This window comes from Anneissia japonica, unplaced genomic scaffold, assembly GCF_011630105.1.
Source record: "Anneissia japonica isolate Jap-2015-1 unplaced genomic scaffold, ASM1163010v1 scaffold288133_len202418_cov178, whole genome shotgun sequence".
NCBI classification, from domain to species: domain Eukaryota; kingdom Metazoa; phylum Echinodermata; class Crinoidea; order Comatulida; family Comatulidae; genus Anneissia; species Anneissia japonica.
In genome coordinates, this window is record NW_022693113.1 from 40,415 (window position 1) to 67,765 (window position 27,351).

The following is a 27,351-nucleotide window of genomic DNA, read 5'->3' on the forward strand; positions in this document are numbered from 1 at the left end:
CTACAGTATTTGTGTTTTACTATAAGAATGTACACCAAGGAAAATATGTTTTGGTATGATGATAATGTGTTTATGTACTGTAGCCTCCATTGTCAATAGTAGGCATCCTGTACAAAAGCATTTTCATGATGATTAGTGAGGGCGCACTCCAACCCTAAATTTAAGGATGGACAAATTCGAGTTTTAGTCGGCAAATCACTTTGTAATGCCAACCATAAACAGATGCTTAAATCATACCATGCTTACATAATTTGCCTAGAGCCTTAACTTGTCAAGTAACGTGCATTGTAACCAACTTAACGATTTTCATGGTAAGAAATCTGCAATTCTCATTGGAAGTTGATAACATATTTCTTCTAGTTACCACATGCAAATTAAATTATTTTAACTACAGTGTATATATAACATCTAGTTGGTTCCTGAAACTGTGAATCAAAATAAGAAACATCAAAGCAAAACATCTTTAAAATCAGTGTCATTAAGCTGCATAAGGAATAGATGAATGAACATATTTATTAATTATTAAATTATTATCATCATCACATCATCACCACCACTGTCATCATCATCATCACCACCACTACCATCATCACAACCATTTATGTTGAGAATGATGTTGCTTTACATCATCACCATTATCATCATCATGGTCATCATCATCTTAATCATCATCGTAGTCATCATTTTAATTATTATATAACCATTCTTTAAGGTGGAACAAATGGTAATCTATGACTGGGGCTTTATTGTGAATATCTAGCTAACTTTAAATAAAAAAGAAGCATTTCATTAATAAATATAATGTAAAGTTTTCCCTACAATACAGTTACTTCAAAACACACGTATTTTCAATGCTGTTGTCAATAAGCAATTACACATTAATGGTATAAGCATTTTAGTATGAAATTCAAAACGGTCCAAATACAATTCACATACAGCATTAATAAATGTTGATAAGAAAAAACCTAATTTGATCAGTTTGTTCTTATCTAAGCGGTAACTACTAACAAAGGCTTTGCTTCTCTAGCTCAGTTTTGAAAACTTAGCATTAGGCTGTGTGGTATTCTATTTTTATTTATATTAATTTTATTTAATTTTTTTTTATTATTTATTTTTACATTTGTTTTTAGTTTTTGTCAATTGCTCTATGAATAATCAGCTGTGAATGAGTCATCCAAGTGCTAGCCTTACCAATACCTGCCTTCTGGTACAAATATTTTCTTCGCTACTCCACTTAAGCTTCTCATCAGACTACAACTCTGTCCAGACTACCAAATGTAACATGCGGCCTAAATAATATCATGACATCACATTATGACCATATATAGGCATATTATGACTATATATGGGCATACAACGGTGTTTTGTCAAGGAAAATTAATAATCTGGATGGAGCTGTAGTTAATGAGCATCAAATTAGTGCATTCTGTAACTGGTGAAAGTAGTGTAATTTTTGTCAGATATCAAGCAAAAAAATGTTGCTAAAAACATATAGATAACAATCAAGCAGGTATAAAGAGTTGTTGGAAAGGGCGAACACATTTTCTAAATTCATTAAAAATTCAATAAACAAAAACAAGTCACTTATAAGATGAGGATCAATTTGACCCTACAGTAATTAAGTTGTATAATTGGAAATAAAAACCTTGATGCTTGTTAGGGAAATCAAAACAATAATAGATTACCTGTTTAATTATGAAATAATCAAAATTTACAAGCAATCTATAATGGCTTGAAAGTTTTTGGAAATAAAGCCATTGACTTTGAAAGGTAACTTTTTTCTATTACATTACAACATCCTATATTTTTGTGTGAGATGCCATTGAAAATTGACTTTTAGTAGACTTGGAACTAGCTCTGCTTATGATTTGCATGTCCTGACCTTTAAATGCCTTGACTTTTGACATGGGCATTCACACTTAACTACAAGATGGTTTCTTAAAAAAGGATAAAAAGTAATAACACAAGCTGCTAGTAAGAACTTTTATGAATCTAACCATTGAGTTAGTTTAGTGATTAATTCATTCATGAGACATACTGAAACAAAATTTTGGTTAAAAAAGGTATATGAAGAACAAAATAAATGTGCATTATGAAGTTTTAAAAGCAATGACTGGCACCTACATTCATTTAGACATACCTTCTATCAGCATTCCCATTCTAATACACTTTTGATATCGACATTTTTGACATGTCTTCCTCCTCTTCTTTGTGATTTCACAATTATTATTGGAAGGACAAGTGTATTGGATCTGCCCTATTATGTACAATAAAATAAGCACTCCAGTTAAAATACTTTTCTAGGAAAATCTCACATCAACTAAGATCATCAATGCTGCATACATAGTCCTATACCTGCACTGTGTTTACCTTTCTTTTCTTTGATAATATTTAAAGATGTACTCTCCCTTGAAAATGACCAAAATCATAAAAAAATTATTTTTAAATGAACTTGCTCATTTTGCAGTAACATAAAAATTATTAACTTGAGCATAGAATATCAAATTAAAAAAGTGTGTTCCCTGATTTTTAACTGGAAAATTATGTGACTGTAAGTTTCTATAATTTTTTCGCAGTAAAATGAAGGTTTTTATGGGTAAGCATTTTTCAATTACACTAATTTCTATGCTCAAGTTGATAATTTTTATATTACTTCAAAATGGGCAACTCAATTTCAAAAATGATTTTTATGATTTTTTTTTTGGTTTTTTGCAAGGGGCAGTACATCTTTAAGTTAGGAATTATCATCATTTATACAAATGACGTAGCTAGGCGAGAACAGGCCCTTTTGATGTGAAGCATCAATCAAGGGTTGTAAGCCTGAGTTATGGATAGTGGGAGGGTGTGGGTGGAGCCGCCAATTTTTTTCCCGGGGGATAGGGTAGGGGATTTCACGAAAGCTAAAAACATTTTAAATTTTTTAGGAAGCTAAATCTTGAATTAAAAGATTGAAAATTCTAGTACTAGGTGCACTGATTTCACATTTTCAGAAAATTCATCGCAAGAAGTGGTTCTTTTTAACCCCCTACCCCAATGGCCTAGGCTAGTAATAAATACTGATATGACAATCGGAACCTTCATAACTATTTCAAAAGGGACTCAGTTGTGGCACTCTCAGACTTTAATATAATTTTCTCTTTTTTATCAATATTTTTACAATTTTTAGTATTTGGGGTCGGCTGGGAGCCACAGAGAATTCCCACTGAATTGAAATCAACACAGTTCTCAATAATTACTCCTCTAAAAAACATAAATATAATATTGAGGTGCCTGCTGGCTGTTTTTGTTTTCTTCAATGATACTCAATAAATTTTAAAAAGCCATGAGCTTTGTTATGAAAATTGGGCAAGATTTAAAGGCCTTTTATGATAAACAATGTACTTAATAAAGGATTGTATTTTTGTTTAGCCTTTTCAAAAAGGCAGTGGCTATTGTCACACCAGTATTAAATGAATTTTTAATTCTGATTGGTTGTTACTGTTACTAATTCAATCCATACAAACAATAACATCCAATCAAAATTAGTGAGTAATAGTGAGTTATTAACAACAGCCACTGTCTTCAAAATAGATAAAATAGACCATATGGAATGTATGTCTCACCCTGAACAGTTCGTTTAAAGAATGCTTTACAGGCTTCGCAAGAGGCTATACCATAATGATATCCTGAAGCATAGTCCTCACAAACAACACACAACCTTCGCCTACTCTCCGAATCAACAAGTAGACCACGATCCGTTGATGCATTCTTATGAGAACGACGAGTCTTCAGCGGCTCGGTTGATTGTGAATTTGTCTCTAGTCCTTCAACACTTGGACAGGAATCATTCATTCCTGTTTTAGGTGTAAAACCTATTTCTGGTGATTTTACATTACCATATGCTGCCATGGGAAATTCATCACTATCTTCTGATTTTTCTGCCTCATCTTCACTACTGCTGGAGCTAGAGCATTTCTCTTCAAGAAGTGTTAAATGCGCAGTGGTGATTTCTCTACAGATGTTCATAGGCGATGACATCATACATCAAAAACATAGCCTAGAGGTAATGAAAAATATTTTTTTTGAGAAAAGGATTATTTTAATCAAATATTCAAAGAAAGTAGTACTCAGCAGAATAGGCTTTAAACACAATCACCCAGCCAGCCAGCTAGCTATACGGATCATCTATACCTAGAGGCCTAGCCTAGCCTAGGCCTGACTTGCTCCTAGCTGGCCTATTTATTAAATCTAGAACTAGATAAATTTGGCATGATGACTGTGACAGCTATAAATATTAAGCCTTTGTTTGCACCTAATTAAACAAGTGGGACTAGGGCCTAGTCCAGACCTAGCTCGATTCTTTCTTTGGACCAGCTGAACCTGTTCCCAGCTGAACCTGTTCCTAGGCCTAGCCTAGTTCGATTGTCTATTTGGACCAGCTGGACCTGTTCCATATCGTGCACACGCCTCCTTCCGTACTTATGCAATGCCACTGTACTGAGAGAGTAAACATCAATCAGTGTTTCTTCATCAACCGAATGTTGATAATAATAATAAAATGTGCTGCTAGTGCTACTCTCTCATCATTAAGTGTGTAACAAACCTACAAATGTCACGGCTTACAATTGTTTCAGTTTAACACCATAAATCTAGGCCTTCGAAGTAAGTGTCTACCAAGATACACAATACAATGTTTATCTGACCCGGAAACTATGGCCGCATTTGCAGGTCATGCATTAATTACAATATTTGCATACCGTATTTTTAAGCGCACTGCTGACGCGTCAAGAAAAACTACGAAAGCCCATTAGTGCCACTAAAGTATTATGTTTAGTATCTGTATTAACGAATTACTAATCCGTTATACGGATTTACTAATTCGTTATTACCAATTAACTAATTCGTCAATTTCGACTGTGATAGTAATACGTCCGTATGTGATAGGCCTACTAATATGCTAATGTACGTGATAGTATTATAGGTACATATTAATACGTACGTACCTGGTAGTAATACGCAGGCCTACTTACGTAATTATAGTAATACGTAGGCTACGCAGTAGTGGCGCCAGAGGGGGGCTATATCCCCCCCGACCGGGGGGAGGATATAAGTTTTGTCGGGGAACAACCAAATAAAAAAAAATATTTACATGTAATATTCGTTTAGCCACCATATTGTTTGTGTTAACTTTTTATAACAACAATAACAATAACAATAACAATAATAATAATATTAATAATATTAATAATAATAATAATAATTCAATGAGACTAATTAAAAATAATTTGCGTTCTGTTATGACAAATGCTCATTTAGATAGCCTCATGATGGTTGGAATACGTCGTACTGAGGTGAAGCAACCTCGACCATGAAAGCGTGGTTGACGGATTTCATGCAAAATTCCCAAAATATAGAATTTCACTTAATTAGATGGTTACATTGCATACTCTTTGTTTCTTGTTTCATTCAAAATGTTTGGTTTTGGAAGCTGATTTCAACATTAGAAAGCATAGCCTGCATGAAGTCATATTATAGTAACTCAATTCCTATCAAATAATTAATAAAAATTCGCTATAATTTATCAAATATCCGTGGCTTCCAGAGGGTGAAGCCCCCTGGACCCCCACTGGGGCCCTGGGCGGCCCCTGTCTCTTATACACATCTAAAATTGGGCAAGATTTAAAGGCTGTATAAGAGACAGTATATATACTGTATATATAGGGCCTGTATAATATATAATAATAATAATAATAATAACAATGGTTTGCTACGTAGCATCCTAAACACAATATAAGCAAATAGATAAATAATAAGTTGAGCACTGTTATTATTATTTATCCATTTGTATAAGGCCTATGCCTATAGGCCTATTATATATAAACTAGGCCCCCTACATTACAAAAAAGCCATTTCTTATGGTAAACAAAAGTACGGTACAAATCGAGCTTTAGGCCTACTGAAATCGTCAAGATGTATGAAAAGGAACTGAGCGGTACTGATGAAATTCGAGGAATTATATTTTTTAAATTCTTATCAGAAGTTTCAAGATGTTATGAAAACAATATGGTATGATGAAAAGTTGTGAAGTGCAGAGGTAAGGGCCTATTAGCAACCAGGAATGTGGTCACGTGTCCAACAGACCATTGATGGTGTTATTGGATTTAGATAGCTTATCGATACGAGCCATATGTTACTGTCTGTGCTTATCCTAAATGATTGTCTCATTGTAAAGATTGTGCGTCGACCTTCGGGAAATTGCTAATATTAATTTACTACAGGACTGAAGTCAATTACTATTACTTACCACCGTCCTCATGCAAACTGTAGCCAGATGACCGAATATCGACTTGCTATCAGTCTCCCTCCACATATGAAGGATCACGTATTCGGGGAAAATAGACGTGGAGACTAAAGGTTAGGCTATACAGTATTAATGATGTAAAATGAAATGTTTTGATACTTGTAATCTCAAGAGCGGTATGAACCTTGCACTCAACACCTGGTGTCACGTAAATAATAATAAATCACAGCCATGCTGTGCCTAACCTGCAGTCTGAACACAACTAAACATGTGCACTGATGAAATAACATTGTATCCGTAAACAGACAGAAAAACAAAAATGTTGAATTATATTTGTTTAGACCAAATTATATAACAATCTAAAAAGTACAATAGGCCTACTCTCCGGAGTGCGTTCAGGCCTCCATCAGGTGGATCATTAGTACACTAAGGTTGGAATAAGGATACAGGGTTAACGCCAGGGTTTACCCGACCGGGGGAGATGCCCTCAACGAGGGGTCAGATTTCCTCAACGAAAGCGTGTTCGAGCTTCGATTAAAAGAAAGTGGTCCAGGGGCCAAAGCCTAGAAAATTTTGACAATTTCGGGGTTTCAAAGGCCTATTTAATCGATTTTAGTCTACTAGAAAATACTGTACATATAATTTTTTTTTCTCACTGACGAATTGTGCTTTTTCGGCCCCCTAGGGGGGGGGGGGGTGGGGAAACTCTCCCCGACGGGACCTGACCCAGCTAGAATAATGGCCTAAATTAATACATGTGAACTATCATCGTTGATTCGGGCCATGGTCCTCTCGGAATCTGGCTTCCAAGTTTAGAGCTTTGCCACAGTGACCACAGCTTGGGATTTATCCCAAGATCTTGGGATTTTTAATAACACCTTGGATCTTGGGAATTTTTGTTAACTTTTCATAAAATCTTGGGATTTTTGGAACGATATGAAATTTTAAATTTTTTTCTATCAATAAGGGAAAAATACGCTTCTAATGGCCTAATAACACCATAGTAACAGTTGTGAATAAGGAGGTTTTTAATATTCAAATATAAAAGACCCATCGGAAGCTTATTAGGCCTTCAGTAGTTTTTCAATTCTTCTTGTATTAAAGCCATTTTAATCATTTTGGAAAAATAATAAGGTGTAGCCTATTTTTAAGTTAAATCTCTTGATATGTGTGCCATTGGTGGATATTGGCTGCAAGAATATTGCACCTAGGCCTACTGTAGATGCCAGAAAATCTCACACCATATCATACTTTGCAAAGGCTTTACTTGGAAGTTCAATAAAATTAATCAAAACCACTTTATTACCAGCTTTACACCTACCGAAAAAAGAAGTCAAAAATCAACGCCTCTTTTTTTATATTAGGCCTAAAGTATGAGTTATGCTTCTGGAATATTTTCTGTGTAATACAAACAAAATAAAAATGGCCCTGTCATGTTTAAGACATTCCCCACCACCCCAAACAGATGTGTATAAGAGACAGGTATGAACCTTGCACTCAACACCTGGTGTCACGTAAATAGTTATTGGTCTCGAAAATCCAGGCACAGTTTCGTATAGCACAGTTAATAAAATTCATTGAAAAAGCTTTAAAATTGGACTTAAATTAAGTTGTATGTATACACTAATATTTGCAAATCGTGGGATTTTATAGACTCAATCTTGGGAATTTTGATTTTTGCCAGTGGTCACACTGCGTTGCGCTTCCCAGCATAGAACAGACTATTCTGGATTAGACCTTCCCGACACCCATAAAAATGGGTGTATAGGGTAGGAGTGTACGTCAATAATTTTGTCGAGGAGGAGCACTGCAATTGAAAAATAATTTTACCGTCTGAGAGTGTCATTTTCGAGGTACTTATTCGCCTCTCACCCGCCCCCAGTCTCTGCTTTCAGATCAAGACGAAAGGTTAGTAGGCCTGTGATTTTACAAATACCATTCTGATTACTGAAAAGTATTGACAAAAGAGGGGTGGGGATCCGATAGTAGCTAAGTTGAGGAAAGTAGGCCTATTGGTGTCATAGGGGCAATACCATCGGTCTAGTATGCCATTGTTTATTTAGTGTGCAAGTCAAAAATTGGTTAGAATACTGTAAGTTATGAAATTGGAAGAAAATATAAATGAAAAAAATCCTTTTTTTTACGTCGCCAACACCCCTCTGTCCCCCTCATTGGGATCCGCTCCGTCAACTAGAGTGGAGCCGCCGCTACAAATCGGACTACTGTACGTCCTGTTTGTTATCTTCTTTTATTTTTTTGAGTGATCTACAAACAATATGACGGATTTATTATATCTAATGATACAAAATTTTCCGTAGTAGTGTATATTCTATCACGTATCAATCATGCGTTTCTTTCTAGGGCATTGTGACCTTTATCATAAGTGTGGAATGGCTTACATTAAATGCGTTGTTTGGCACATTACGAACACTCAATATCAAAAACAAACAGCATCGATAACAATTGACACTACCGATAATTTGATTGGATATACAGTACAGCAATTTAATAGAAATTAGGTAGTTTAGCCACACCACGTTAACCTAAACGTTAACGGATGACGTCATAATTTATTCATCTTGCGTTTATCCTTTGTTTGAATCACACCAAAAATAAATTCATACTCCTAGGATGGGTTTGTAAATTGGCGTGAAAATACAGTCATTAATTCAAATATTTCATTTTATTACTCAAGTTCATTAACTCAATAGACAATATATTTTTTAAGAAACAAAAAAATGACATCATCATCAAATATGAAGAGAAACAAAACACAATTAACCCACCTAAAAACTTCAAAATTAATACAGTAGCACTAAGTTGGTAACCTAACATAAGAACAAATGTTACTGACAATATTCAACTTTGTTTACTAAAATACATTATGTGAACGTATGCAACATTAAATAATTTACTTACTCATTAATAAACAATTAACTAATATTGATTAATGGTTTTTTCATTAAAATTAAACCTTTGTATTATATAATATTGTTCATAAATGAAAATCGTACTTCTATATAAATGCAGCTGACCGAATTGCAAAGTTTACTTGTAACATCCAGGAATGTAAAAGTGCAAACTTTATCTACAAACCATTGCCGCACAATAGACCTATGACGTCACAATTTAACCTTTGATACACATTCACAAAAAAACCAAACTCAAAGACTACACTGCCCTCTATAACAGTTAAAATCTCATTTTTTTCATATACAGTATGAAGAAGGGGGAGGGGAGCGGGAAGAATCACACCTTCGCCTAATCTAGTCTATATCAATATCTTTTGAAAATTACCATGAAAAAGTTTATACATAAATTACCTTGCAATAAAATGTAAACCTTTAATAACAACTTAATTATTAACTCACCAGTACCAATGCCCAGTATTAATTTATTAGGTATTATATTAATTAATAACCATCCACTTATTATTAGGGATTAACGAAAATTAATCCAATGAAATAATAAACAGATAAATCTACAAAATATGTATGCAGGTTTTATGTATGTCCATGCTTCTTTTAAAACAACCATAAGAACATTATTATAGAATAAATATCCTGAGAGAAAATTAAGTAAATGAATTGATTTATAATGATATAATACCAATGACAAAGAATTTAACTGTAATGTTACCAACATGGGAATAAGAATGAAACACTAACACTAAAAATAAAACAAAACATGTTGCTTACAATATAACACAAAAGAGATGAGGAACTACCAAAATTGTGGTTATGTACTGTATACATTTCCATGAAATTATGGTTTCCTGTATGTGCTTTACTGTATTCCCAATACCTCAGCCACAACCAAGGAGGGACTGAGATGGTATAAATTCTTTTCTGTGAAAGTCAGTCCTCTCTGGACCCCTCCTATTTCAAATTCCTGGATGTGCCACTACTCCGGTACAGATCACGATGAGGCCAATATTTGTTCTTCTCATATTTTACATCATAATATATTATATTTTTCATACAATGCAACAGAATGGATATTAATTAATAAAGCAATACTCTTTTTCTATTCACATATATTTTACATTGATGATGTCTATAAATGTATCAATGAATCCTCATATGATTTTATCCCTTTTGAGTCAATTTAAAAATATTTTAATAAAAAAAAATGATAAAGAAAATTATGGCAATCCTAATTTTATCAGTTTCTCCTCAGTATCATCACAACTCCCAATAACATTGCTAATAATGTTGCCAGGTACACATCCCAATAATGTCCAAATGTCGCCTCCATGTCTATATGTTGCCAGAAATCAGTATGCTGCAAAGGAATAACAAATGAAACATAATCAGAACAGATTCAGCAAGTGAAATGTATTATTTATGAAAATAAAGCACTAATGTATGTTGATGTTGAGCTGTTTTGATACTGGTGAGTTGCTGATCTATTTTGATGAGCTATGTTGATGAAAGGTTTTAGATATCGCTTGATATCTAAAACCTTGATATCTAAAAACTGTTGAGGGCCACTTGATGCGGATGAACTGTGTTGATACTTGTGTGCAGTGGTGATTGTATTGTGTAATGGTGATGTGTTGATGAACCCATTTGATGCGGATGAACTGTGTTGATGCTGATGTGCAGTGGTGATTGTGATGTGAAATGGTGTGTGTTAATGAACTGTGTTGATGTTAATGAACTGTGTTGATGTTGATATACAGTGATTGTGATGTGTAATGGTGATGTTGATGTGTTGATGAACTCTGTTGATGTTAATGAACAGTGTGTTGGTGATGTGTTGATGAATGGTGATATGTTGTTGAACTCTGTTGATGTTATCAATACATGAGCTTCACCATTACCCATCACAATCACAGAGGTGATTGTGATGTGATTGAATGAATTGTTAAGGGGAGTAAACGATATATTAAGGGAGCTATTGAACTTGATTCAGTAATGAAACTATACCATAATTGTATGGAGCAGAAATTATGTGCATTAATGAGGGATAAAACACATCCATTGGATTTACAATTAAATTTGAACAAAAGTGGTTTTAGGTCATGAGTGCCAACATCAAATACTTGCTGATACAAAAATTAATTTATTCCAGATGCAATATTCAAGTTTAAGTTTATAGCAAAACGCAAGGTTTTTAGAGTTTTAATATTTGCTAAAATGGCTGGTCTGTCTCTGAGGTACACACATTAAATTTTGAACAATTTTACACAATGGATTTTTATTATAACTTTTTACTACTTTACTATTTTAACTTGTTTTGTCTTGTGATTTTTCATGTAATTTTATCCATTTTAACCAAGACTGTTGCAAAGAAAAAACAAACTTCCTATTTTAAAATGGGACAATAAAGTGTCCTTGAATCTTGAATTATATACTCGTACGATACTTACATCTTGAAAATATTGTAGAGTGAACAAAAGGGCTAATTTAGTCAGAGCCAAGGTCACTGGTAGATATGCTTCAGTGCTACTATCAGCTGCCATATCATAGAATCTTTTAGCAAGGTGAATATCCTACAAAAACAAAATAACCAGATTATGTATGTTGATAAAAAAAAAAACATGTACATATCAAATTTGTCATTACAATGGACCATTCGTGAGTGTCACTCAAAAACAAGTGAACAATAAAAACAGAGCCGCGAATATGTGTGGGTCCTACAGTACAATCGCATGTGCTGTCCCACAAACGCACGAATTTGCGTAAGTTTTCATACTGTCATTCTGTGGTACCTTAGCAATAGCTTAGCAGAAAGGGCCATTACCATTAGGCACGTTCACATCAAGCACGGATCCGGTCCGGAGCCCAGGACAAAAAATCGTTAGTTGCTACGTTTTTTGTATGCTGCATTCAGCATTTATTTATTCGGTTTAAGTACGTATGCATTCGATTGATTCGAACCAACCAAGCTTGTTGCTGATTGGTATAAGGAAAAAAAACGTACGATTTCAGGATACAATTGGCTCTCAGATCCATCGGTCCGGATCCGGAGTTCCGGATTAGAAATCGTACGAAATTTATGTGAACAGTTCTATTCTTTACCACTGAATCCATTTTTCACGATTTTTTCTCCGGACTCCGGACTGGAATCCGGGCTTGATGTGAACGTAGATTAAGGCACACATGAATTAATTAAAATTTCTAGCTTTTATTAAATGAATTACTGTGTTTAATTGCTGGTCATGAAATTGTAATATGAAGCTTTTCATACAAAAACAATGGTAATATTATATTGTTAGTCATCAATTTTACAGTATTTGAGCCAATATTCATACTCTATATGTTTGCAGCGTTTGTATTTTACAAGAATCCTTGATCATAAATAATATTTTTTATCTAAACATGAATATTTCTAACTGAACAATATGGGAAATATTGACTAATAGAAATGTGTTTCTCAATCTCATTTTAACAAACTTTTTATTATAATACAAAGCAAGTGTTATTTGTTATATATTCTTTGTTAAATGCATTATAAACAATGTTTTTAAGCATCATGTCTTACTCGTTTAAGCCCAAGTCCCTGTTCATGCATATATCCCAAGTTGAACATAGCTTGAGGATTGTGCTGTTGCTCATACGCCATACGGTAGTGGTTTGCTGCAGCCTCGTAGTCAATGTCAGTGCCGTGGCCATAGTAATGATAATCTCCAAGCTTCACTCGGGCATTTGTATAACCTGGGTCAACCCAAGAAGTGACATATCATTAACAGTGGATTTAAAATTAACAGCATAAAAAAGTGTTTGTAAGCATCATTGTTTGTAAAATGAGTTATTGTAATTATTACCTTGCGCCGCAGCTCTCTGCCAATTTAAGAGTGCCCTCTGATAGGTTTCGTTCACGCCAAACAGACTAGCCTCACCTAAACAAAGACAAATTTATTTACACTAATTATGAATTTAACACCTATAATAAATATCAATAATGATTTTTTTTTTCATATCTATATCTTTAGGGCTCTATATAATAGACAACAAATAAATTCTTTTGAAGTATACACAAAAAATTGTCAAACATAGTTTTATCCATAAAGCAGCTCTCATATTAAATATTTTTAAGAAATTAATTTTGTACTCGAAATAATAATAAGAGAAAATTAAGATAATGTATGTTGTAAGTGGAATGCAGTCAGAATTGTGTTTTTGTGATACCGTATGTGCTTTCTAATATATTTATATTTATTTTTATACTGGAGTAGATTTGCAATAAGGAAGGAAAATTTCATAATTTTACTTTGTATTTTTATGACAATAAAAGATCTGTATCTGCAATATATACTATGATAGTTATTGTTATTATCAGCGTTCACACTGATCCAAGTAAAACATCTCGGTAATGATACAGGCCTCTGTGACGTCCGTTTTTCCTACATGGATATTACTAGATGTACGGTAAACTTCCCTAGCATGCAGCTAACATAAAATATTGTCTTGTGCGAATTGAGTATTAACATTAACATTTGATCTGACCTTTATCAAGTATATATGCAACGTTGCTTTGAGCTACTTCGTAGCCAAGCTCTGCCAGTAAACTGTACTGGAGAAAGGCTGAGTCGGGATCTCCATTTTTATACATACTGTGGGCGTCCATCAACATCTCAGAAACACGACCTCGCTCTGCCACATTCTTGTATAACTATAAGATACAAATGATTTACATTTCAGTTAAAAACTAATTATGTGAATTTAAAATATTTTAAAATACAATACAATATAAACAAATTTAAAACTAATACATTATTACTTACTCATGTAGTTCCTTTATCATATTTTCGAAATGTTAACTGTGTTTTTGTAATTCATGATATATTCCAGTAGTTTCCCTGTATGAACTTTAAGTATATGTTTATCATCCATTTGTGTCCCTTATTTTCCCACCTGTCAGTTTATGTAAACTGTTTTGGCATTAATATAGAGTGTATTTGTTTATTGTTGTGTTAAAAGCAATTCTATTTAATGTCCTGTAAAGGTATTTTCTAAAATATTAGCTGGCTATAACATTACTCAAAAATAATTTCCATCAAATTTGTTGTGACAAATTTGTGTGATGTGCCCATTTATGGGCAGGATGATGTCATATTACACATAAATAAGGCATATCAGTTATTTGTTACATAAAATTTGATATAAATTATTTTTTAGCAATGTTATAGCTACCTAATACATTAGAAAATTCCTCATAAACAAATAGAAAAATTAATATTCTAAAATATGAGCAGTTACTTTATAACCACAAACGTAGGCCTACTGCCTGCATAGATCGACCTACCTCCACAGCTGTGTGACAGGAACGCATTATTCCAATCCCAGATGCATGCATTTGAGCTAAGCTGTAGAAGCCCAGGATATGACCTGATTGTGATGCTAAGTTGAAGAACTTAAATGCCATCTTGTAGTCTTTCTTTACACCAACACCACTGAAGTACATCTTGCCGAGTTGAAGCTGAGCATCTACCCATCCTTGTTCTGCAGCAGCGTTGAAGTACTGGAAGGCTTTATGCTGATCCTAAGCAATAAATACAGTTATAAGTTAATAGTGACTTGGAAGGGAATGGAAATATTTACATGTTACTTTTATTTAAGTATGTTTAATTTGTATAATATACACTTAAATGAAAAGAACATGTAAGTATATTTAGTTTGCATTATACTTCTTATCATTGTTACCCTGACTTTTGTTTTGGTTCCTGGGCTAACCAATTGAATGTACCTTTTATTTGAAATAAAATCAGAAAATGAAAACTAAATTAACACACTAGTCATTAATTTGTGTACTGATTCTCCTCTAGTGTACAACAATACAAATTGCTATGAAAATATTTACATCCAAGAGACGTTCAGTATTACAATTAATGAAAAAAGAACTTAATAATGACCCATTTGATATTACCTGTTTGACACCACGCCCTTGTAGATAACTGGACCCTAAGCCAAATTCACCGACTGGATTGCCTTGATCGGCAGCCATTTTGAAATACTTGAAAGCAGTTGCGTTATCCTGTTTCAGAACACTACTGCCCTCTGAATACATCTGGAAAAGGATGGTTCATTATAACTATTAAGTCCATCAGAAGACATTTTGACTTCATTTAAATCTAATTCAAATCATTCTATCACATATTATAGAAAGCTAATAGAATATCTTTTTATTTCATTAAAATCAATTTCAATAGACAAAAAATATTATTAACACTCCACAAATGAGATTGTTGGATATATACAGGACTGAAATTAACATTTAACTACAGTTCAAATGACAGTAGTTAAAGCTACTAGGAGAAGTGGGTTAAGCTGTACACCAGGCATGAGACAATCCCCTGCTCTTTTCCTTAGAGTGTACTCCATTCTCTAGCATGCACTTGGCTTGAATATCTATTCCAGCAAACATTGTTCACTCTATAACCTGCATTCCACAAGGGGAGCAGGTTGATGGAACATTACAATGGACATCAAAAGCTCCATGCTTCAGTGCTCACATAGTAGAGAACACCTGAGATACGATAAGTGTTAGGAACTTCAATTATGTATTTCGAGTGGTGGCGCTATACAGAAGCAAAGAACTATCCACTTGATGTATAACTTACTTTTCCAAGATATGCCTGAGCATTGGCATTGCCTGCTTCAGCAGCATTTCTAAAATACTCAAGAGCTCTCTGAAAAAAATAATTAGGTAATATTAAATTTATTCATTCAGCAAAAGCATCTGCAAAATACATGATAAATTTCTTGAGTGTTTAAACAGGCCTCTGAGATGTATGCTTTTCTTAAATGAAAATTACAAAATGCATGCTAATCTTAAACTACAGTAGTTCACATTCACATGGACAAGATGAAGTACAAAATCTTGCTAAATTTAACATAGCTTGCATCTGATGCAACCTTTTGTCTCATGTGAAACAGGCATAAGTTTTATGAGGATGAGGCTTAGGGAGTTGGGTTGTGTGTTGTAAGAAAAATCCTGGTTCTGACAAGAAAAAAGCCCAGGACCCTGGATTACATATTAAACTCCAAGCAACATCTCTACTCCCATTACCATTGTATAAAAACAGAGTTAACTAAATATAAATAATTTATCTTACATTATGATTCCTTGCTATACCACGGCCACCTTGGTAGTTCAGCTGACCTAAACCAACCTACAGGTATCGGGTAAAAACAAATAATTACGTAAAATTACCACAGATCAGTTGGTATCAGAAGTGACAGAAAACAATAATTTCATCTTTTATCTATAAATCTTATTAAAAAAATATCTTGACTATATAAGTATGAAGAAATACTTAAAAAAGAGTTCTATAAAGGATCACATTCTCTCATTCAACTTTAATATTCACAATTTTTGTATTACATTACAAAATGTACATATCACAGTTTTGGGATGGACACAGGCACTACTACAGTTATTGTGTTCCCTGTGGTTGGACCTGATGTTCAAAATTATTCTGACATGCTGTAGTGAGACATTCAGACTGAAGCTTAAGGATAGGGTCAACACCTTGGATTTGCATAAATCATTGGAACAATATTCACAGCATTTCCCCCCCCCCCCCCCCCATATTTGCTTTTACTGAATGATAGATTGAAAGTGTTATATATTTAATTTAATTAATTTTCAAAAAGAGATGCTCTTAATAAGTACTTATCTGAATATTCATATGTGTTTTAAACTGAAAGAAACCGCTAAACATGTTTAGCTGTTTGATTTTAATTTGTTGTTTTCATTTATGTCATTATTTCAAATTTTGGAATTTAGAATTTTGGCTGGGCCATTGGGGACCTGCGGCAGCCATAGTACGAGGCCAGTACTACATGTTCCCTACCCACCTAACTCTCATACGAGGTTAATCAAGAACAGAGTGATTGACTCCAATTACAATTTGACGCTAGGTGGATTTGAACTGGAGTCTCCAGCACAAGAAACAGGAACATTATATCTCTCAGCCAAATGCTCAGATTCTTGGAATATTGAATGCTTAAAATGAAATTTCACCTGTGCTTGAACATCTCCTTTATCAGCGAGAAATTGATAATATTGAATAAGGTCCTCATCTAAGAGGGCGCCGTTGCTACCAGGGTTCTCTTGCTCATCGAACAAACGGATTCGCTGCACAATTCCCATCATGCCTTTTGACACTTCATCCGCCACTATATAAAAGACAACATATCACTCAGAATTATAAATATATATAATTGACATTAAATTTAAGTATGGAGCATACATTTAAGTTATTGTGCTACCATTAAAATACATATGAAATACCTAAAGCCGACAACTGTGAAAATATATATCCTATACAATTCATTACTTAATGTAGATTTTAGGTACAAAACAAGGCATTTAAGCAGCTTGGCCTAGTGTGAGTGTAGCCTAGGTATTCCCTGTGGTAAAATTAAACTAGGCTAGCAAAATAGATACTTCTACCTACTTCTTCTTTAATGGGTGTTAAAAAGTCTAATTCATGCACTGAAAATGTCCCCATATGACCATGAGCATTAATCAAAGCAAGCATGCCCATTATAACTTTACTTCTATTTTGTGCTACAATTTTTTAGGGCTCAGATTCATCCTCAAAATTTCTGTTCTTTCAATGCCATTCATACCATATAAATTCAGATTTAACATCTGAATTTCCATTCCTTAAATGCAATTCGTATCATGTGGTATTAATCTTCCCTTTTCTGATCATAAAAATCAAGAGCCATTAAAAAAAAAAACCTGATAGAGGAAATCATTATATTTTACGAAATGTAGGTTTTATAGTAGTTTATAGTTCACCTTTATCAGCGACCTTGGAGTAGTACACAAGGGCAGCCTCACAGCTCTGTGTCACACCAATACCAGCCCAGTGTCGGTATCCCTGAAAAATTAAAGACAACCATTCTTTAATACTTTTTCTATTAATATATAAGTTAACAGATGTTTGTAAAAACACTAAAAAAAACACATTGTTAATAGATGTGAAGAAATAAATTTATAAATATTAGTTTTGTTTTTGTTTTTTTTTTCTAGATTTGGTTTATAAAAACCTTGGGAATGACTGTTTTTTTTTTGTTTTTTTTTTCAATTGTGTAAACTAATAAAAATGTGACATTAATTAATTTAATATATTAACAATTTTAGGGGGGTTGTTTAATTCCTGCATATATGTTTAATAAGTAATGTATTACACATTAATCTGTCCATTATATTTAAGTGTATAGAAATTTTGTTTTAGTTGCACTGATAATCATGAGCAATTTGTATAAGTGATATAATAAGTAACTTTGTCAACTTTATACCTCATTTTTAGACATCAATAAAATTTGTTTGTGTTGTTATTGTTTTGATTCACATTGCACACTGCTACCTTGCTATACTAACTCCCATAGTCAACTGCTATAAAGAGAAGGAAGTCTAAATTGTACTTGTTGGCTTCATATAAAACTTAAATACTGTACAACCTTGGATTAGATATGAAATTTACCATTGAGTTCAGTGGTTAATATATATTATGTGTACTGTACTTCTGTTTTAAAATCCATGCAAAATTACTAAAAGTACTTTCAAAATTGTGGAAGTGGTTTGGCACTAGTGAAAATGGTTTGGATTACCAACCTTGAGGCAAGAGTTTAGTCAGCAAGCTGTCCGGCCGTCTTTTAGATGGCCAACTATCATTTTTTTTTACCATGACGGCTTGGCCTACTCATCTCGGCTTAGCTTAGTTGGGCCTGGTCTAATATTAGCAAATTCTTTATATCATTCAAATTTATCAAATGTTGCATTAAACTACAGCGTATTTTGGACGGCCTATTTTGTTTTTCTGGTTAAACCTGTGTCGAGGTCAGGATTTTAATCCTTAGCTGTGCATTTCGCTTGTATCCTTGAGCAAGGCACTTTATGTACATTGCTTTAGTCTACCCAACTGTATCAGCGGGTACCAGCAAATTGCTGGGAGTAACCTGTGGTGGACTAACGAACCACACCTGCAGGGAGTATCGCACTCTCATCTGCTTCCCGCTACAGAAGCTGGGGATAAGCTCCAGTCTTGAACCTGACAGCTCACCAAGGATTTACTTACTTACTTTATACTTTCATAATCAAGACCAAAAAAAAAATTATTATGTGTATTATCATGCCAATATACATTTTCCCCAACAGCAGTGCAATATGAACTGGTGTGTTCAATCAGGGAGTTTGCATATACAGTATGTTATATGTATGTCACTATAACAACTCCCTGGTTCAATCACTAGCAAAAAAATAACACAGAAAATAACAGTATTACCATTGCCATTTGTGCATAAACATCGCCCCCTAGTGCTCCAAACGTGTAGTATACCAGTGCCTTGGCTTGATTTGAGTCAGTACTGATTCCAGCTGTATACATAAATCCAATACCCTGTTTAAGAATAGATGAATTAAAAAATGTAGTTTTACCATTATTATCTCTCTATGGACATCCTATTTAACATAACATTAAATGCAGAGCAAGACTGCCATTTGCTGGTCGGAGACGAAAAACACAATATGAAATGGTTTCTTTTCTCAGGGTAGAGTTCTGCGAAAGAAAACATGGTAAAATACAAGAGGAAGACCTTGATACACTTTTTTAAAGCAGATAAAATACCAAACGTCTGCGAAGGCCGTTTACTTATGCTTTCGTAAGTGAAATTGGCTTCCTAACAGAGACATCGCCTTAGTAAGATCGTGTGCTCAGTTTTGAGTTTTTGTGTTTACAAACCTTGTCACTCACACACACACACACAGAAAGAAATACAAAATGAAAAGTCAAAGGCCAAACCTGTTTATTAGAATGATTACTACTTACATAGTAATCAAAAATGTGCTCTTGTCAACACGATGTAGGAACACTTATGGAAGGGCAAAGCAAAAATGATGGTGATCCTGAAAGGGATCTAATTAAATAGTGTATTAAATACTAGTTAAATACTACCAGAATTGTCCTGGTCTCTAGCAGCTTTGGTCTCTAATAAAAAAATTATTTATTAATAAATAAAAGATAGGTGTGTTTTGGGGCTGCAGAAATGTGGTCTATAATTGGAGGTGGTCTCTAAAAAATAATGGTCATTAATTGGAGGGATACCTGTATGTAAATAAAAAAATTAAGAAAATATATAAACAAAAAAGTGACATACTGCTTGTGCTTTTGGATGTCCCTTGGCAGATGCTGCTTGAAATAATTCCCATGCTAACGTCACATTCAAGGGTAAATATCTACCAAACAACGATGCAAAACCACAGGTCACTTGAGATTCAGTGTCATTTAGACGTGCAGCTTCTAACAATACTTCAAGACCCCTGTAAGAATCACAAGAATAAGAATGAAGTTACTCAGATCTTTAATTGAGGTCACTAATAAGTTCTCTTTTAGTTTTAACTGCACATAGCCATGTGAAGGGTCAAAACATAAACAAACACAACATAAATGATTAACCTAAGGGGCCATCCATTATTTTATTTAATTTTTGCAAGAATACAAACATACGCTTAGAAGTTATGTTTTTTTTAGAGTTTACCAGTGGGTCGTGCTTTCCAATCATAACATTTACTTTCCCTACTTTCACACTGACAGCGCCATTGTACGTTGTCCCAATGCGGCCTATTTATCAGTCCATGTTTACCACCTACCTTGTGACCACCTACCTTGTGTCCTGTAAGCAGACTAGGAAGTAAGAGTGATCTTACCTTGCTTGTTTTGCTTCATCATCTCTGTCCTCAAACATCAACTTAAATGCTTCATCTATTAGTTTTTTTACTGTAAAAAATTATTTATTTATTATAGTTATTGATTAAAAAAAAAATTAAATTAACATTATTAAATTAATTAATTTATTAATTGATAATATAATCATAACTGCAGTTTTATCAGAAATTACTAATATATATATATATATATATTATTTTATGAATTAAATATACTAATTATAATGGTTATCAAACACAATTACCACAGCTTTAATCAGAAATTCAGACTTTTTTACACTCAACATTATCATTAATATCATTAATTATATCATGGGATAATGCCTGGGTAAGGTACTGGGACAAAGTAGTCATCACATTTATAAGTTACCTTTGGCTCTTCGCTCTATTTCTTCTGGGTCTAGGTTCTCTTCCTTTTCTAAATAAAAACAAAATCAAAATATTGGTGTATAGTTTGTCTAGAGATAAATCCAGTATTTACTTTCCATGTTCAAACTCAAGAAATCAAATGAAACTGTTCCAGAATATCAAAATAATTCAGTAGTTAATGACAAAATACATACAACAATAATGTAACATAATCCAGCAATAATAATAGACATGCATATTTAGCCATATCCTGCCTACACAAGGATACAATAAGTGAGGCATACACAATCCTAACTTCACAGGATGTAGTGGGGCCTCCTTGACCCATCACAAGGTGATTACTGGGCTTTACTCCTACCTTCATGACCATATGAAGTGGGACTTATTTGGTCCTACCTTCACATGGGGTGGAGCTTACCTGCTCCTGCATTCATGAGGATACGATAAGTGGGACTTACCAGCAATCCTACCTTCACAAGGTACTGTATACTGGGGCTTTAATACTAAATCCTCCTTTGCCAAGGAAAAGAATCAGTGGGGCTCACTGGATATTACCTTAGTGAAATAATAATTAGTGGAGGAAAACTGCTAACCATAAATAATATAGTCTAGCAGCAAGGTAACACATTCAGACTAGGATGTATTATAAATTTAATTAGTAAATAATTTCATATTTATCTGTTGGTTAAGATTAATATTTTTCAGTGAATTACAACTGAATTAATTTATGATTAATTTTGTTTACAAATAATTTTATATAAGTTACGAATAATCGTATTACAAAATATATCATGGTTTATTCTATCGGTATTAGCTTTGAGCACTGTTTGATGGCCTCTTTGAGTCAACACTTAATTTTTGAGGGCTACCATTATGAAAAGAAAATGAATGAATATATTTAATCTAGCCATCATTGTGGTCTAGGCATTTAGGTGATAATTAGTATAGGTTTTTGTTTGTTTGTTATTGAATACCCAATAGTCAATTGGTATAGAAAGAATAAATAATTAAAAAAAATTATTGACCAAATAACCATGGTTCCTTTTTTAAAAAATATATAATTTATAATTACAAAATAAAGTATAATGAGGCAGGTCAGAGGTTAAGCAGATGATGCAAGGAATTTCATTGCTAAATCTATATGATGGATACTTTAAATTCAAATTCTGTTATCTACTTGAATGTCAATTAGGCTAGGGCCATATTGCAGCATATTGCCACTGATTGTGGAGCAGGTGTTTCATTTACTCTATACTATTAATCAACATCTAAATAAGTAAATTTTGTGAATATCTTGTAAGAAACTATGTGTTTTGAAAAAAGGTTATATAAACTTCATTGCAATTGAACATTGAGCCTGTTATGTAATTGGGGTTCCGCCAATCAAAAGTGCCCACAGGGGTTTTGCGAAACATTTTGGGGAGGTTTTCATGTTCCCATTATTTTTCTTGACTTACAAAAATGTGATGCACATGTACTGCTTATCATTAGGAGCTTTATCAATAATAAAATGGCTTTTTGTGTACTTTTGTGGCAAATCATCTTAATCTTATTCATTTGGTGAAATATCGACAATGAGTACTTGGGGGTCCGTGAACACTTTTTTAGCATGTCCAGATCAGTCCACAGATGCAAAACAGTTGGGAACCACTGAGATATATGATTACTGTACTTTATCAATAGAAGCATACTGTAATAAGGCATGGGTAGGAACCATAATTTTTTATTGTATAAATTACTCGTTTTTTGTTTTAAAGAATACTGAACTATACAATAATCAAAAAGCCAAAAATAAATCCAATTATTTGACTATCTGCATTTGCGTAGCTTGTCAGCTGAAGCCTTGGCGAGATCAATTTGATAGTCCTTCTCGGAAACCTAAATTAAATGATTTGCCAGCATGCATTGACAAGCTAAAGAAAGCATGCGCACATGACTTTCAAGCTAAACTCTCAATGGTAAGTGCAAAGGAAAATTGAGGCCTGTTACATAACATTGTTGCATTACATATGCGCGTTTGGTCAGGTAATCCATTATTTTCAAGGTAAGTAAGTTCTAAAAGGAAACTGACAGATATCGGTTCATTCAGGTACTTTGAGTATTGCACAGAACATAAATCCTCAACAACATACCAATTTCCACTGCTGGTTTAGGCGTTGTGGGCCTAGAACTTCCAGCTTCAGTTCGTTCATTCAGTGGGTTGACAGTAGCTGGCTGATCCACTGAAGCCTGCTTCTTCAGCAGCGGTTGTTGTATGTGTCCCGAAGTATGTACATGTTCCTGTTTTGTTTTTTGTGTTGAAATATCTGATACTTTGGCACTTTTTTGTGTTGTTGAACGAGTATCAGGTTGATTAATGGTTGATTTTTCGTCAAGTTTTTCAGAAGGGTTAGATTGCTTAAATCGTTGCGGACTGCTCCCTTGATTCTGTGGTTTAGTAGGCAGTCTAAGATTTCCAGAGTTCTCCAAATGTGTCTGTTGTTGACTTTCATGAGGCTGGTGTTGTGCTTGTTTTTGTTGCGTTTTTTGTGGCAATGGCTGTTTTATTTGTTGTTGTGATTGTTCTAAAGTTTCTTGTAATTGTTGTTGTATTTGTTCTTTTCTAAGAGCTTCTGTATTTACAATTGGTTGATATTTTTGTTTTTGTTTATTAACAGCATCCTGGTTTATAATAACATTTTTATTTTTTTCAACATTTTGTGTTTCCTTATCTTCTGTCTGCTTCCCTCTTTCATCCTTTGTACTTCCCACAGGCCCATTGCCTACATCAGAATTTAAATCAGTTTGTCTAGTGTCAACACCTAAAGTACAATGCAAAAAAAGAGTACATAAATGGGAAAGGATAGAATAAAAATTTACACAAAAAATACAACATACATCTTTTTGTCACTGGCAATTTAGAGAAATGTAGCATTTTGTGTAGACTGGGCCCATATTTAAATGTAAAATGAAATTTTATATTGTTAATGGAATAGCAATACCTTTGATGATATGGGCCTACTACTACTACAAGCCACATATACTGTATACCAGGCTATAAAGCCTGCACAGGCAATATATCCTTTTCACCTAGAAATCCATCAATACATTTCGTAAAATAAGGGTCGATTTCCGTGCAGATTTTGCCAAAAATTAGGCTTTGGCCTAATCTTAATATATAACCACAGATCCTACAAATAGGATCTGGGGGTATAACCAACATATTATCAGGGAGGTATACCTACTTGGTATTATGCAGTAGTCATTCTGTGTGCCTGTTTTCCTAGCGATCTTTTTCGCGCAAATTTGAGGTAGTTTTTTAGGTAGATCATCCATCCACACAAAAATAAAAAACTTTAAATACAGTATGGCATATACAGTATAATATATGATGCCTACTCATAGCCTAAAGCTTGCAGCTATGGTTATTTAGGTTAGTTAAAATAGTACAACCTAGCTACTTTTTTATGCAGAGTGCTCAACTAAAATATAAATAAGGCTTTTTCACCTCTCTGTCTCCTAGGGCCTAGGTAGGACACACCTCATCAACACTGAATAGGCCTACCTAGGACGATTCATCAATCAACAGCACACGACACACACATAAAATAAAAAATATGTCCATATATAAACATTTTATGTATCGTTACATTGCTTTTACTTACCAGCGAGTATAGCACCTAAAATAAGAACAGAAGAATAACATAAAATCGTACTCCTTGTATTCATGTTTTAATATACATAGCCAGGGCTAGGCCTAGCCCACCACTCGTCCTTATTATGTTTACTCTATCTCCAGGCCTATCTAGGCTAGCTAGGTACAGAGTAGGTAGGGTCAAGCAGCTGCGATCCGTACTCCGATCTGTCCGCTCGGTCAATAAATTCTTCTTGATAGGGTACACTAGGGTCCTCTTGAAGACGTTAGTTTCTTTCAATAATGGCAGAAAAGAAAATAAAACAACTAAAGAAACAGTATGTTTTTCTTCGCTAATATTTTAAAGAAACTAGAATAGGGCCTAGGCCTCTTAGTCGTCCTTTGTAGCTGCGACGAAAATATCTGTTTTGGATGGACATGGACTTTTCCTTGGTATACCGCCCTCAACGACATCATATTAACGACACGTAATGTAAAACGGTTGTACACGATTTTATGTTAATTGTTTGTAGATTACTTATCCAAGTATGAGTAAATTTAATGTTCTGCACTATTACCAGAAGCTTGTTGTATTTAGGAATAATGTATAAATGAATGTCAATATTAGATGATATTTTTTAGATGTTTTTAGAGCATAAATTATATTTATTTACTTAATTATTATTTAATTATCTTTATATATTCAGCCCCAACATGGTTGGGGTGCAAACATTGCACTCTCTCTCATACCTTTAAAATCTTACCGGAAATTTATTTCAGCAATGCAATACAACAATTATTTTTCTTAAATACGATTTAGGGGTGCGATCGCACGTTCTACACCCCAACTCCACTGCATCCGCCCAGAGCGATCTTGGTTTGTTTATCCCACTGAAGCTTATTATCAACAACAGGTACTCTTTCAACTTGTTCAAATATTATTTATTTATTTATTTATTGTACAAGTGTCATAATTCGACATTCGACACAGAAAGTTTGGTTTCATTCTGTAAGAGAAGTTTTGTAATTGTTGCACGAGAATTGTAAAAAAGTATAAAATAAATGCACAAATAAATGCTAGTAGGCCTATATTATTCAAATATATAATGTCATTTTTTACAATAATGCATTCTGTAATTAGTCGCAGTAAAGCCGGTTTTCCACTAGGCGAATTTATTCACGCGAATGGAAAGCGTCGGTTCGTTTCCTGAGCTCTGATTTGGTTGCGCATTTTTTTCGCTTCGCAAAAAGTAGAAACAGTTCGGGAACATACATTCTAGGGCCTAGGCCTCCGGTGGCTAGGCCTATGTTGACTGACCTCAACCAAACAGTGCCTGTGCAGGCCCGTAGCCAGGTCATTTCTAGCCAGGTCATTTCAAGGGGGGGTTCTCTTGGCGTGGGGTCCAGAGGATTGCCTAAGGACCCCGAAGCCAGAGCAGTTTTTGTGTTTAATGGGTCTATATAATGTTATAAAAGCAGTTATGTTTTGAAAAAGATCTATGTAATAAAAGGTTGTAATATAAGAAAATTGGAAAATATTTCCTGATAATTGGCATGTTTTAATCACACGGAAAGACAAAAAAAACCTCATCGCACAACCAATATCAATATACTCAACACATTTATTATTATAAAACAAAACAAGCTATTTATAGGCCTACAAAGTAATTTACAAAGAATTATGTACCGGTACTTATTATTATAATATATAAAACATTTAAGAAGTTTTGTCTTGTATTAACTTAAAATAATGAATCTTCCTGTAGGCCTATGTAAAAAAATAGAGTTGCCTGTTAAAAAATAAAGTAGAAGCTGAACTTCTTCTTGACTCTCATCTTGTACTATTTTTACTACATGGCTAAAAAATCACAATTATTGTCATTACTACAACTGACAGGGCCATCGTTAAAGTCAGATTCCAAAAATATAGCATCATATTGAATACGTCATCTGACGTCATGGGAACCTAAACTTTAATTACAATTATTTGTTTACTAGGCCTACTTCGAAATTATTGTTTTAAGACTTTAACCTAATACATACTGATTAATAATAGCTGAGATTTGATGCACATTTCAGAATTAATAATCGTTTTTAGTATCTTACTGAATATTTATTGTCTACTAAATGAAATATGAATTATATATGAATCTTTAGAAATACAATTTCTACAATAATAATCATGTTTTTATACAGATAAATGTTCGATAAGTACTATCTTTCATAAAACAAACGAAATTCAGCGCGTCTATTTTCATTCCAATCAATGGCGTTTGTAAACATGTGCACTGACGTCATCGTCGAATCCCAGGACTTTCGACGACAAAGCTGGCCTGCCTGCCTAGGTCCTAGGCCAACCAATAATAATTAACAAAATGTATTTATTTTAAATATAGGCCTA

At 33.8% G+C, this 27,351-nt stretch overlaps 2 protein-coding genes across 6 annotated transcripts in view; both read right to left on the reverse strand.

Moving 5' to 3' along the window:
• LOC117100640 (steroid hormone receptor ERR1-like) overlaps positions 1 to 6,432 on the reverse strand; it is an 11,719-nt gene extending 5,287 nt beyond the window's left edge. The window contains exons 1-3 of one of the 5 annotated variants that reach the window (XM_033240437.1): positions 6,284 to 6,432; positions 3,603 to 4,036; positions 2,141 to 2,257 (exon numbers count right to left, since the gene is read on the reverse strand). In XM_033240437.1, the coding sequence (XP_033096328.1) occupies positions 2,141 to 2,257; positions 3,603 to 4,020 (535 nt within the window). In that variant the 5' untranslated portion in view covers positions 4,021 to 4,036; positions 6,284 to 6,432. Of the gene's footprint in view, positions 1 to 2,140; positions 2,258 to 3,602; positions 4,037 to 4,327; positions 4,349 to 4,582; positions 4,691 to 6,283 lie in introns of those variants that run through there. The other 4 variants (XM_033240434.1, XM_033240435.1, XM_033240436.1 and 1 more) reach the window with 4 other exon arrangements.
• A 2,324-nt stretch (positions 6,433 to 8,756) lies between these two features.
• Positions 8,757 to 25,414, reverse strand: LOC117100642 (protein sel-1 homolog 1-like). Its single transcript, XM_033240439.1, has 17 exons — positions 24,982 to 25,414; positions 23,470 to 24,138; positions 21,339 to 21,386; positions 20,951 to 21,020; positions 20,401 to 20,563; positions 19,530 to 19,643; positions 18,041 to 18,122; positions 17,255 to 17,409; positions 16,344 to 16,400; positions 15,849 to 15,917; positions 15,155 to 15,295; positions 14,534 to 14,770; positions 13,735 to 13,900; positions 13,053 to 13,127; positions 12,770 to 12,942; positions 11,655 to 11,777; positions 8,757 to 10,564 (listed from the first exon to the last, which is right to left on the reverse strand). The coding sequence occupies exons 1-17, from the start codon at positions 25,043 to 25,045 to the stop codon at positions 10,445 to 10,447; spliced, it is 2,526 nt and encodes an 841-aa protein (XP_033096330.1). The 5' UTR covers positions 25,046 to 25,414; the 3' UTR covers positions 8,757 to 10,444.
• Between the last annotated feature and the right edge of the window lie 1,937 nt (positions 25,415 to 27,351).